The 13,791-nt window shown below is 39.3% G+C and overlaps 1 protein-coding gene across 1 annotated transcript; it reads left to right on the plus strand.

Annotated features, from left to right (window-relative positions):
* Nucleotides 1-97: 97 nt before the first annotated feature.
* IFT22 (intraflagellar transport 22) lies at nt 98-2,649 on the plus strand. Its single transcript, XM_009584943.1, has 4 exons — nt 98-197; nt 327-416; nt 1,072-1,274; nt 2,209-2,649. Exons 3-4 carry the CDS (start codon nt 1,097-1,099, stop codon nt 2,355-2,357), a joined length of 327 nt encoding a protein of 108 aa, XP_009583238.1. The 5' UTR covers nt 98-197; nt 327-416; nt 1,072-1,096; the 3' UTR covers nt 2,358-2,649.
* The last annotated feature ends 11,142 nt before the right edge of the window (nt 2,650-13,791 follow it).

The following is a 13,791-nucleotide window of genomic DNA, read 5'->3' on the forward strand; positions in this document are numbered from 1 at the left end:
CCGGGGCCTTAGCTGGAGGGAGAGCAGGGTGCTTGGATAAACACCGTGATCTTCTCTTCGTTGTGACTTTGCCACATTAAATTCCTAAGGGTGTCTTTCACTCCCGCTTTCTGCCAGTCTGGAAAATCGGTGTTGGCAAACTTTGTTTCGGAGAGCATAGAAGGGATTGGCAGCTACAACCCGACGCAAGGTGTAAGGTGAGCGAAACCTCGTGGCATGTGGACTGAACCAACCCCCTGACAATTGTCTGCCCCTCAGAAAGTCCTGCTTTCTGGTTGTGGTGGTGTGTAGAATGATATCACATCGTATATCCACTCATTTCACAGGATCCTGGAGTATGAGAAGCCGAACTTGAATGGTAACAGCAAGGGAGCTGGGTGTCGATTTGAGTTGTGGGATTGCAGTGGTGATCAAAAGTAAGCCAGCATCGTTGTTACTTCCTTCAGGCTACTTAATTCGTAATAGTTTTATTTACACAAAGTATTTGTACTTAAGGCCTAAAACTAACGATCTTTTTGAGATGAGGAATATTCCCGACTTTTTACCCCCTTTTTTTTTTTTATAGTTTCTGCTATAAAGCATCTGATACTAGGTACTCTATGCCATGATCCCAGCTGACACTGAACTTTGTTTTGGACAAGGACTGAGTATAACAGTAGTCCATAGCTCCTAGAATGAAGTTACAGGTACAGGAGACAGAGGCCCACTCTGTAATTGCCTTTATCTCCTTGAAGTCATTATGCGAGTGGACTTCAAACAATGTATATGTATGATTTAGGCCTTAATTTCCAAAAGATACAATTGAGAACTGGACAGATCCATTTTTAGGGAAAAAGTTTAAATAAGCATTTGACCAAATACTACATTGTCAGCAAATCATGGGACCAACTAACATAACAGGTAAGTCAAAATATTGGGAATATGCTAGATCACTGTCAAGATTCCTGATGTTATAATAAAGTACTGAAATGTGTTCTTGAGGAGGGAAAAAGAAAACCTGAGGAAGTTTGAGTGCATGTTTCTGTTTTCCATTTATCAATCTTACCATTTTCCATGCACCTGTTTTTCAAGGTTTGAAACATGCTGGCCAGCTCTGATGAAGGACTCTCATGGCGTAATAATAATCTTCAATCCTGAACTGCCCAGTCACCTGAAAGAAATTGAAATGTGGTACTCCTGTTTCGTGCAGCAGCAGCCACTGCTTGACAGTCAGTGTCTCCTAGTTGCGCATCACAAGCCAGGCAGTGCGGGGGACACAGAAAATCTGTCCTTGGGTAAGAAGATGGAAAACTGTAACTCGGAGTTTTTTATTGATCTATTTATCTTCAAAATCGTTCATACCTTATGGCTTGCATTTTTCATTTAAATCTGCCAATCAGAGAATACTAGAGTGCTTTGCAAAAACAGAAATAATGAATTTCAAAGGTCATCTAGAAGGCGAACAATATTCCTACTTCACAGAAGGGAAAGTAAAGGCAAGAAAAGTTTGACTTCTCTACGGTCACACAGTGAGTATGTAGCTGAGCCAGGAATTAAAACTCCTGATGTCTCTAGCCATATGTCATGATCACTAGTAGTTTGGTTTTTACGGTGAATTTTATCTTTTGTTAACTGACACATTTGAGGCCATTTAAGCCTGCATTTTATCGATCAGAAGAACAGGAGCCCTTTGAATTAAACATCTAATGATCTTCCTCTTAAAATTAGTAATAGGCACTTTAGATATATATTGGAAAATTATTTGTGGCTGTTTGTACAAATGAGAACATACACTCCCTGTTGGCAACCTGTTCCAGTGTTCAAACAAATACATATTTATTATAAGTATTAATATATTAATACATATTTAACACAACATCCTTCCATAATTTTGAAGTAAACAAAGAATGTCATATCACTTCAATAGTAAAATTGCAATTCAGTGCTGAATTGTTTGATTCTGCCTAACTGAATGTGAGACCAAAACCAATACTTTAAGCTTTAAAAATAATGTTTGAAGAATTTAATCTAGCAACAAGTTGTACTTGTTTGTAATGCTAACAAGCTGTGATGCATTTCTTCTTCACCTGTTATATGTTGTCTGGGGTGTCAAACATTGGATGCTGCTGAATTCCAACTGACTTCAGCATGAGCTGTCCCATGATCTTGATTGTGAATATTTCTTTTATAAAAGGAATATACCTAATTATTTTTTATTTACCTTCAAAGCTTACCCGCTAAACAAGCTGAAACTAATACATTCCAACTTAGAAGAAGATCCTGAAGATGTTCGGATGGAATTTATGAAATACTTCAGAAGCATTATCACCTTAATAAATGAGAGCAGAGAGAGGGAAGAAATGTCAATTATTTCATAACATTAAAAGAAATACTGAACAGGGAAGAAAAAGGATTATTTTCACTTTGTAAGCTATACTAGCCTGTGAACAGGTCCTCACAATGAGAATTTGCCAGCCTATAAACACTTCAGGGAAAATAATGCAGAATTTATGACTTAACCAGAAAAAACAAAGTGCTGACATCAGATGAACTGTGGTGCCAAAGAGATGGCTGCACATCCAGGAATTTGGGTAACTTTAGTTGCACTTTGGTTTCATTTGGCATCAGAGGTACAGGAAGGTATTGTTTAATATGTTAGTGTGGTCAAAAGACAAAGGTATCGGTCATCCCTTCACTTCAGAATCCCTTTTTGTAGAGGTGCTAAGAGAAGAAAGCCTGACAGAACATAAGGTTTGTGGAGTTCTGTTGAAGCATCTGAGTAAAGTGCTCATGCTAGCTGTGTTCCTGGAGAAGTTATGCTTTTGGAAGTCAGTACAAACTGATTGGAATAGAGATCTGAGAAGTAGTCGTGGTGTGGAATCCACATTTTTATGTTCCAAGTTCTCCTTATCTTTCTGTCCAGCATCTGAAGACAGCACATTTCATAGCTATTGCCTTGGCAAGACAGAATAGGTTGCAGTCTTTCTCAGGACTAGGTTTTTCTTCTATTCCAACATAATAAACGTGTTGTCGGGCACAATGTTTAGGTCTCTCCGGGAGGAAAAGAATTGAAATCTCAGTGTAGTGCAATACTTTGACCTATGTCAGGAGCTCCAATAGAGAAAAAGTTCTACATTCTCCAGAGGAGGAAAAGCTGTTTCCAAACTTGTATTACTGTTCCCTGTTGCATTGAGATAAGTGGTTTCATAGATAATTTACTTTCTGATTTGTTTGGTTTGCACTCATCCCTGTTCTTAGTGTGTTTTGCTGTGGCAGACATTTTTTTGTAATATGCAGTACTAAAGCAATAAAAACATTTTAAAAATGCATCCCTTTTGTTCTCAAATGGAAAGTTAATTACCATTTTGTGGAACTCTTATCGACTTGCTTAATTTTTAGTAAGGAAAACAGTTGATAAATTTGTAGTACATTTCACACTAATTAGCTCCAACAAGAGACGTTTACAAAAACTTGTCACCGACCCCAACAGCCAAAGAAATGACAAATGAAAAACAGAAGCATGTATCCATACTGATGCACACTTCTTTTTTTCAGAAAATAATTCAAAGGAGAGAGGGACTGGGAGCAGGAACTGCAGAAATCCTTGAGAAGCATCCCATTTCACCTTGTACTGCAGCTCACCTTGTGAAGTGTGAAATTAATAGCCTGTCAGAACTATGTCTAACCCACAGCACCAAATTTTACAAATTTTGTTTTATTGCATATTCATGCCATGCAGCTGTATTTGAGCTGTAGCTGTTTTACAAGTACATTTTTTAAAATAGCACCAACATTGTCTTTCACTAAACATCGCTTACAGAAAGTATTTTATAAAACAGGAAGTACTTGATCTATTTTAGTTCAAGACAACAGGAATGAGAGCTTCTTGGGTTTTTCAGTGATCTAGGCTAATTAGTCTATATTTTAATATTTCGGTCTTTTCTGAGTAATGAGTAGCCTGTCTTTGCACAAATACTCTGTTTTCCAAGATGACAAGAAGAGATGCCTCAAAAACCTACTCAGTTGTTTACACATCTTTCTCCTGGCCTTCAAACAGCGTGCAGTCGGGGCTTTCTCCAGGGTTTTCTCTGGGAAGCGTCAGTGAGAGCAAAGAGTGGTCAGAGTGCTGCTGTTAGCAGTAGCCCAGGTCTCGTTCTGGCCTCCTGAAAATGCCCACAGGTCTCAAGGCAAAAAATTGGCACTCCCTTTCTTTTGTTAGTACCCTTCAATGGGATTCATTGTAGTGGCATAACAATGATTGGCTGGAGCAGCTCAAAATAAGTTACTTTTATTGTTGCTTTCAGGTAGGAAAAGATTTTTCAGTTATACACTGCTTGAAGCACTTCTACATCACCGTGCTCAAAATCAACAAACGCATTGCTAGAGTCTGAAAGCCTCTTTGTACTTCCCCAGGTGTTCTTCCCTTTGATTATTAAGCCCTTTTTATTTAAAACAAAGGCAAGTGAGGTGAAAGATTAAAAGATCTTAGAACCGTTCCAAGTTGTAAAACTAATGGCTACAAATAACACAACAAAACACACTGAGCTAGACTCATACTTAAGAGAATTACTATTCCAGTGATATACTGGTTTGCTCAGGTTGGTTCCAGGCGTGTGGCATGTGAAGTTGTGTGCCTACACAAATAACCTGCACTGTTCTTTTCTTGGGTGCTTGGTGTGCTCACAGAATTTGCTGCCCCAGCTTCTTTTCACTGTCTGCTGGCTCCTATTCTGCCATTAAAGCTGAAAGCTCCACTCGGTTCTGAGAGGAAAAGCCGGGGGGGGCGTACTGAAAGAAAACATCAGCGAGAGGAAGGACACCCGGAAAGAAAAAAGCAAAATAAGCAGTAAGAGATGAAAAGAAAAGGTTGGAAGCGAATAGTGGGAGGTTGGCATTTCAACATCTACATTTTATTTATATGACTTTTGAAACAATCAGGCTTTATATGTTTGCAATCAGTGTCATAGGGTGGTCTATTGGAGGCTGTTATTGGAAAATTCACAGTCTAACTAGAGAACAAGTTTTTTACATGCTGCCTTAGATTATTTTTTCCTTGTTGCCAGCTGTGTGGTGCTGGAGCCAATTTTTAAAATATACTGCCTTAATAAATTCAGTTTTTCCCAACAGCAACATTGTGATACGCACTGGTAAAGACTGGTGTGAAACCCACCAAATATTTTATTTGGAATGTAAACCAGTGTTTGGGTGATTCTAGGGTTGAAAAGTCAATGAACTCTCCTATTCACCACCTTGCTTCATATAAAATGTTAATCATGATCTTACTTTAAACCCAAAAAAAGGATGTAAATTACAGGTATCTATATACTGCAACACATTGTTCATTAGAGAAGAAAAATACTGTTAGACAGAACCAAAGACAGGTCCCTAGACTTGACTTTATATCATCCAGAAAGGTCATTATATGTAATAAATGTGGAACATCATTCATAAAATCTGGCCAAGAGATTAATTTCTGTGACTGCTGAAGTACAGAGTAAATGCACAGACCCATGTAAAATTAATCCTTAGTATTGGAGAAGATACAGAGAAAGTATTTATTCAGAAGTATCATTTATTAGTGATTATGAAACAGGTCAAGAGACACACAGTTAGAAGAGAAATACGAGAATGCCAGATGAACATACGTTACGTCCCTGTCTCTGCCCTTTACAGCCTGCCTTTCCTGTGCTATCCGTAAGTCTGCAGAACTTCAAACAACGCCGTTACTCAGATTGGGGGTGCACAGTCCTATTTGTTTGCTTGAAGCGGTGTGGTTAGTAAGTGACTGTTCTATGGCTCTGTCCATACTTCTGCTTGTGAGAGCGAAGAATTGCCCAGACAAGTGCAAAGGAAATTGGGAACATGAGGTAATCGGCCACAAGTTACACGGAAGTCAGTTGGCAAGCCACAGGTTTAACTAGGAGTAGGAACAATTTGGGAGCAGAAGATAACAGCAAATTTGCAGCAAAAGCACTCTATTTTACTCTTCCACACTGAGGACCTTACCACCGTGCTTGGAAGTTTGGAAAGGCTTTTTGGATGACTTTTCCAAGAAGTGGAAGGCAGAGAACCAGTGAAGTCTGTCAATTCCTCCAAACAAATGCAGCCTTCTCTAGGTGTCTTCAGTCCCCTAGAGTGAACAGTTCATGTCCCCTTCTCATTCTGCCAGCCATGTACACCCAGACCCCTGCTTTGGATGAACTGTGCACAAATTGGAAGTCTCTGAGTTCCGTGTCCCTTTCTGTGGTTCCTTGTCCATGCTAGGATTCAGTGGCTATTTGTTCCAGTGGCTTTTCTGTGATCATCTGCATTGTCATGGTTTGGTGAACAGAGACTGCAATCAGGGACATAGAACATTTTAAATATTAATTACTTCAAATATATTCAGCACCCACAGTGCAGAATCCAAAGACTCCAGGATATGCCTACTGTTCAGTGAGAAAACAACCTGTTACTTAAACAGAAGTTATGCAGGTGCAACATTACTTTGTCACTTGGCACTGAGAATTGATAATCCTGACAGCTTACATCACTATATTTATGATGTACAGAAATTATTTTCAAAGTTTTATTGCTGTATAGCTGCAAAAAGGTTTATAGCTACAGGTGAGCTCTACTCAAGTTCACACTCATCTCCCACAAAAGTAGTTGGTACATCATTGCTTTGGACAGTTGACCTATCTGGACAAAGAGCATGGAAATTTGATAGAGAGCAGTTCAGAATCGGAAAAAATCTGCAGGGCTAGAAATGCAGACTTTTAAGACTTCAGGGTCATATATCGAAAGTTAACGGCTGTGGCTATCTTGCAGACTGGCGATTTAAGACATTTAAGCTCTTCAATTATAAAATAGAGTTTGCTCAGGTTACCTCTTACAAGCTGTTTTCTGCACACGCAGAACATTATGAAGCCAATAACTACTTGTGATGATGAAAACAGTTACAGGCACTGCAATCCAGATGTGTGGCTTCCAGGGTAAAAATCATACTTGTTTACAACCAAACTTTGGGAGTAGCAGCAAAGCCGAATGAAATACATTTGGACCTTACCAAAAAAATGCAGCTTTCCTTTCAAGTCATATATTTTGAAGGCCAGGCCTTTGGTCTCCGTTGCTCTCAGCAGTATTGTTCTAATGGACACAATAGACATAAGAAACCCTATGTTCCTATTTCTATTATTGAACTGCCAAGTGACTACAAGGAAGTCACGTAGGCCACCACATTTAAGAGTGCCCATCCATGCTATGTTTTTGCATACTCAGTTTAAAATATGTAGGGTGCCAATGTGCAGACACTTTAGGAAGCAACTTCTAGAAGGTATCCAGGACCTCTTAAAATCAGATCTTGAACTACTCAACTTCTCAACAGGAGTACCTTGCTCTGGAGGTCAATTGTGAGTATTTCCTCTTACCACTTCCCCAGAAGTCTTCACTGGTGGAATACTTCAGTGGTGCAAAGATTCCCCAAAAGATCAATTTACCTTGTTGAGAAGTTGCCTTTCCTGAGATGCTAGAAACATTCTAACAGTAACTCACAGAGCTTCAATCAGTGCTCCTCCTGCACACACAGACGCTACTGCACTTTTGAATAAAAGATACCATACACTACTACTCCAAGGAGTTCAGGGGGTTAATTCATGTGTGTGAAGCAGACCCATTTTCAGTTCAGGTGGGTATTTTTGCATTGATCCATCTTAAGTTATTTGCTTAGGACAAGATTCCCCCATGAGTGACTGAGGTTTACATAACTAGATACCTCTTAAAGGCGCCTACTTAGAATTTGCTGAGAATTCATCCTCAGAAAATCAGTCCTCTTCACAAACAACAGTATCTGGAAACCTCTTACCTCTTGTTGTAATCACCAGTCCGATGGAACTGGCTTTGTGCAAATGGTGTACAGGTTTGGTCACCCATGCTCCGAAAGCTACACTGAATCAGAAAAGGGCCACCTGAGTGGCTGAAGGAGAAAGAAACAATTGTTGAGAAGTGTTCGGTTTTTTCACCCTAGCAACATAGGGAGAGAGGGCACATGCTTGATTTCTGCAGATATAGCACAAAGAAAGAAAATTGACTGTATTTACCTGGACATAAGATAACAGGAGCAATCATCAGAGCAGGGATGCTGTTGCTAAAAGGCTGGACCATTCTGACTAGGTTACACAAACCTAAATATAAAGCGCTCTCTTATCATCTGCTCCTGTTGCTTATTCTCCCCCCCTCCCTTGAATTGTAGGAGGAAATAATTTGACCTTGAATACAAAGTGACCTTATATTTAAGCTCTTTTTTTTTCCTTGAAAGAGACAAAAAGCAGGAGAAACCTAATATTCAGGCTCACATTCTATTTGTGTATAATCTAAACTAAAAGACAGCTTTGGCACAATAATATATGTGAACAAACTAGTCATTAATAACTCTAGTCTGGAAATTGAACAAGGTTTCTAACAAACAGAGTGGGAAAAACCTACCTGGTTTCACAACAGTGCTTAATTAATAGTTTGTGATAGAGTGTCACTGGACTTGATCCTTCTAGTCCCTCTCTTATGAAAACAAGAGGCTTATTTCTTTTTTATTGATGCAGGTATTTTTTATTTATGTAGGTATTTTCTACAGAGGTGGCAGTGAACCAGAACAACAGCTCCAAATTTCCTTGAACTTTGAGAAGCTTGGATTCTGATTCATACTCTCCAGCTGGAGATCAGTTGAAGACATAGGTTGTATTTATACATATGCAGAGGAAGTAAAGCAATTTTGTCAACCTGTAACAGAAGAAAGGTAATGCAAATTTTCTCACGTGAGTCTCACTTCAGAGAGTACTGTCTGAGGATGAGCACTGGGTTTTGCTTGCATAACTCTCAGACAGGAACAAAAAAAAAGCCATATGTTTTGCTGAGTTCCATTGTCTCTTCCTCTCTTTGTAAGGAAATGAAAGCCCATTTCTCTACTAGTTCCATGAAATCTATCTGAATCCTGGTAACATGTCTCTGAGAATATGCTCAGAGGGAATAATAGACAAGGGTACACCCTCCATTGCTATGTTACTGTTCCATGAGTTCCAGACAAAAGCATTTATTGTGGTTTGGCAGCAACCATCTATTCCTAAAACCCTGGGACTGCATTGTTCTTTACTTGTCAAAAGTTGATTTAGTACCTACAGGCACAGATCGCAGGGTTCATCTTTTTAGGAAGGCTCTTCAGGCTTTCTAGACTGTTGGGGTCACCTCTCACAGCCAGTAAGACCACTTAGAGGAGTCACACCAAAGTTGACTGTGAAGACCAGGCCTTCAAAGAAGGAAAAGGTCTGCCCTGCAATGAATATTCCAGGATTATTATTCTGACGTAGGTTAAATGGTAATACTCCAGAAACTGAGCAACCAACTGCCAGGCCCATAATAATAACTCTGAATCATTAAGTAAAGATACATCTTAGGGAAAAATATTGTCAAGGCCCCAAAATTGTTTTGCTGTGTTTGGAATTCTAATAATGGTAGGCAAGTTTGACTGGAACTCCTAATGATACAAAGATCTTGCGATCCTATCTGTAGCTAAAACCCTGGGACCTAAACAAAGTTATTAGGAGGCCCTTCTTCTGCTCGGAATGGTGTATCTTTACTTTTAAAGCAGATCATTAAAAGTAATATCTAATGAAAACTCCATCTGTTTTCCATTGAGCATACAGTTGGCTTTTTTTTCTTTTTTTTCCCTAAGGTTGCGTGAAGCTTTGCAGCACACAGTGCTGACACCTTCACAACGTAACAGGACAAGCCAACCCTTGATGCAGTTCCTTTGTCCAGGGAAGTTAAATATTGGGTATATCTGGATCTATTAACATAAAGCTGAACTTTTGGACCTTTAATTTCTTTCATATCCAGGAACTGGAGAGAGATGTATAAATATGGTAGTGGTATAATAAATCTTAGGTCACACAGACCTGTACAGGTCTGAGTCTGCAGATCATAAAGGTTATTTTACAAAGCATTAGCAATAAAAGCTAAAACTTGCCACTCCGTGCTCTCTTCTTTACTCAGCAAAATGGGAATTTCTGTGTCCTGTTAAGACACAGGGTCTGTGACAAAAAGTTGGGCAGCTGTGATCCCTACAGACACTCCTACAGTTTTCTATAACATGAACCCACAGAAGCCAAAGAGATACACATGCAGTTTCAATTACTAAATAATTCATTTGCCAGTCCCAGAAAAACCTAGTAGTATTAGATAAACAAACATTTTATGCTAAGTGCTGTTGAAGACCCGTTTCCAACAGACTTGTGTCTTCAGGATTTACCCAAGTGTAGATTTTCTATCCTCGTAGAAGGGTCTTTCTCCCTTATTCTCTATACAGACATGGCTACCTATAGTAATGAATTTTTTGGGAATTTCATAACTTCTCTCATTTTATCAGATGTGGTTGAAAATGGTCAATGGCTTAAGAAGGGACAGGTGAGATGATAAACAAGCTGACAGACAGGTAGGCAGTATATTGTTATAGCCAGGCTAACAATTAAAGTTAAGTATGAAAGTGGAATAACATGGCAAAGAGACCACTAACAGCACTTGTGTGGTGAGCATTCTGTTCTGGTGATATGAGCATATGCTAAGTAGCTGTGGATTGCTCTTTGTTACATTGTTTGTTAAAGTTTAATATTCAAAAAAAAATGGAAGTTGGGACAGTCATCCCCACCATGTGCAGTTCCTGTTAGACTCTTGAGACTCCATCTGATTTCCTTTTTCTTTTACACCCAGATACCACTGGCCAATATCCACCATCCTGCCAGTTAACAAAGACTTGGAAGACTTTGGCACACATTCCAGGCTGTGTCTGGCTTCCTTTTGTCAGTCCTGAAAGTGGCCAGAAAACAGGAAAGATCCCTCCCAATCTTAATCTGCCAGGCACAGGGGAGATTCCTGGGTGATGGCTGCCCGCTACACACACCCTTGCAGACCCTTGGGACAGGGTGAGGCTCAGAGGAGGAAGGGGACCAATGTGGAAGATGATGAGTTTAGCCAGATTCCACTCTAGTTATCTTTGGCTGCCAATATGTTTTCTTGGGGACCAGGATGAGCATTGTTCAGAAATCACTCACATCTAAAGAACGTGAAGCAGGCCTCTGCACCCAGCGTCCAAGCATGGCTGCCTAGCACCGACATGTGGGTCACTTCATAATACAGACAGTGATTCCAGCTGACAAAATCTCCTAAAGGAAAAGCTCCACAGCAAGAACAACCACAGTCCCAAAATTTGGGTTTAAAATTTCTACGGCCATCTTTCTTGGGACCTTTCAGAGATCCAACTCAGATTCAAGGGCTTAATCTGCCATTATCAAATACAATGAAGAAATCTGGCTACTTTGCAACAGAAGATGAGTGAGCCCTGATCTCTAGCTCTTGTTCTGTTTCCACATGATAGCTCCTCTTTAAATATAAACAGATGCCACCTTTTACATTGGCACAAGTGAAGCTGAAAAATCAAATTTTGCCTGATCTACTTCTTACCTTCTTGTGTCATCTACTTCTTCTACCTCTTGAATTATTGCCCTCCCTCTTCATGCTTTTCATTTTTAAATTAATTGTTCCAGAGTTGTGTTACTTACAGGACTGTTCTCAAGATGTAAGCAGAAAATAGGATAGGTGTCATTTTTCTTTGCTCTTTGTGACTTAAAATGTATCAAAGAGGTTTGAAAGAAGCAACTGTGATTTTTTTAAAGCTTTTTTCCTTAAACCCTGCTGACGTTTTGTAATAGCCATATAACCATTTCTTAATCTAGAGGAAGCAAAAGTTACATTTCCAACGTAAAAAATAAGCAGAGAGTTTGAAAGGCTAGTAGGGTTATTAATCAGAGAGATGATGATAAGGTTAATCAGATGAGTTACACAAGTAAAATGAATAAAATCAAGATGGACTTTTATTATCACTGAGAAGCACACAAAAGAAAAGTTAGCTTTGCTGAAGGTACAGAACCCTGACCCTTCACATGAAACTTGAGGAAGCTTACAGTTTCCCAGGTCAGGCCCCAAGAAACCCCTGTCAAACCACATGAAGCCTTGACTGGATGTCATCAACATTTGAAAGATCAACATGGAAGGAACAGGGAAAATCTTCAGGCCTCTTATTTACTACAAACAAGCTAAAATGGCTGTGATTTCCTCACTTTTTTCATGGTATCCATAATTTTCATATGACCCCCTTAGCCTGTGCAACAGATCATCCTCCTATAGTCAGTGAACTGAGACTGCTGCCCACCCTCCTACCACCTTTCTCACTTAACCAGTTCCTCAAATTATCTATGATCCACAGGAACTGTCTCTTTGCTTAATGTGACATACCATGAGAAATGCATGAAGAATTTGCTCTAAACAGCTAAAGTATGAGGAAAATAAATGAAGGGCTGGCTATGAAGACTAACTCCTGCCTCCGTTACTGGACTTGGCACAGCAGAGCACACGCACAGTCTCAGTTTAGTTAGATGGTGTAGAAAAGAACTAAGCAACCTAAGGGACATTCCTGGAACAAGAACAAACATGCATAAACTGACCATGGAAATTAGAAGGTTTCTTCCTGTCAAAAGAAGGAAATTCTGGAGCAAACGCCCAAATAAAGTAGGAAACTGGGAGGATAGGAGAGACGACAGGGAGGAAAGAGAATAATTTTGAATAGCACAATCTGTTTATGAAAAAGATTGGGAATTTGACTCACTGCAGAAGCAGAAGACTGGACTCAACAACCCAAAAGGTCATTTTCAATTCTAGGTTTCCTTTCTTCCTTTCCAAACCAGAATTGGTGAGATCTAATTCTAAAGGAAAAACAATCTGTTCTTTCTCTGCACTTGCCTGTGCAAACATGTAAGTTAAAATACATGTCACCTCTTTCCCATGCTCAAGCAAGGACAATAAAAAAAGAACGTAATCTCTTGTGTGGCCCATAACAAGTATAAATTAATAATGTTTCAATATGCATTCAATGTGGCAAAAAAATTCCCATATTTCATACAGCTTTACAAATAAAGCATCTCTTATATGATTGACCACAAATAAACAGAATAGAATCAAGCAGGTAATATACAAGGACAAAATATTAAAAAATTGATTCCTACCTCTTGCTGTTGTAAGAAAATGAGACTTGTGTTCATGTTTGTTTATATGAGTTGGCCCCAAATAACTTTGGAACTGGTTCATAATTCCCACTAAAATTTGACATACTTGAGATATTTAATTCCTGCAAGCTTTATGAAAGTAGATGGCCAAGTAAGGAAGACAGATTACTCATCCCTCGTTGAAGAAACAGGCTAAAATGAACTCAATCCCCCTTAAACATCAGAGAATCCATGCCGAAACACAATCCAAGATATAAATCCATAGGAAAAAATATTTCACTGTTTGCAGAACTACTTGTATTGAATGAGATCACAGAGAGATAACATCAGTATGACAGAATCTAATCACCACTCAACAAAAATTTTGGAAACAAGTCAGCAACCACATCTGCTTCAACAGAACCAGAGCCTCATGTGACAGGAAGCTTATTAGAGACCCTGTCTCTCATTATTTTGTTTTTGCTTATAACTTCCCAGCATGAATATTCAATATTGCAAAATAAAGCAGTTGCCTTCACAGACCGTCCAGAATGGAGAAAGAAATTGGGCCAGACATTCCAGATCCTGAAGGAATTGGTGCCTGTGGAGCTATGGATTTCTACCAGCAAAACATCTGGCACAAAATAACATTAAACATGAATAACTTTCTTCTCTTTCCTCTTACCATTGGTGTGAGGCAAGAATAACGCCACTGAAGTTTGCTTGATGTGTCAAGCCTGAAAACAAG

This window comes from Fulmarus glacialis, unplaced genomic scaffold, assembly GCF_000690835.1.
Source record: "Fulmarus glacialis isolate BGI_N327 unplaced genomic scaffold, ASM69083v1 scaffold37380, whole genome shotgun sequence".
NCBI lineage: Eukaryota > Metazoa > Chordata > Aves > Procellariiformes > Procellariidae > Fulmarus > Fulmarus glacialis.

Excerpts from the sequence above, each read along its gene's own strand:
- IFT22 (XM_009584943.1), top strand. The coding sequence starts at position 1,097 with ATGAAGGACTCTCATGGCGTAATAATAATCTTCAATCCTGAACTGCCC. Across the intron at positions 1,275-2,208 it reads CACAGAAAATCTGTCCTTGG|CTTACCCGCTAAACAAGCTG; the intron begins GTAAGAAGATGG and ends TTACCTTCAAAG.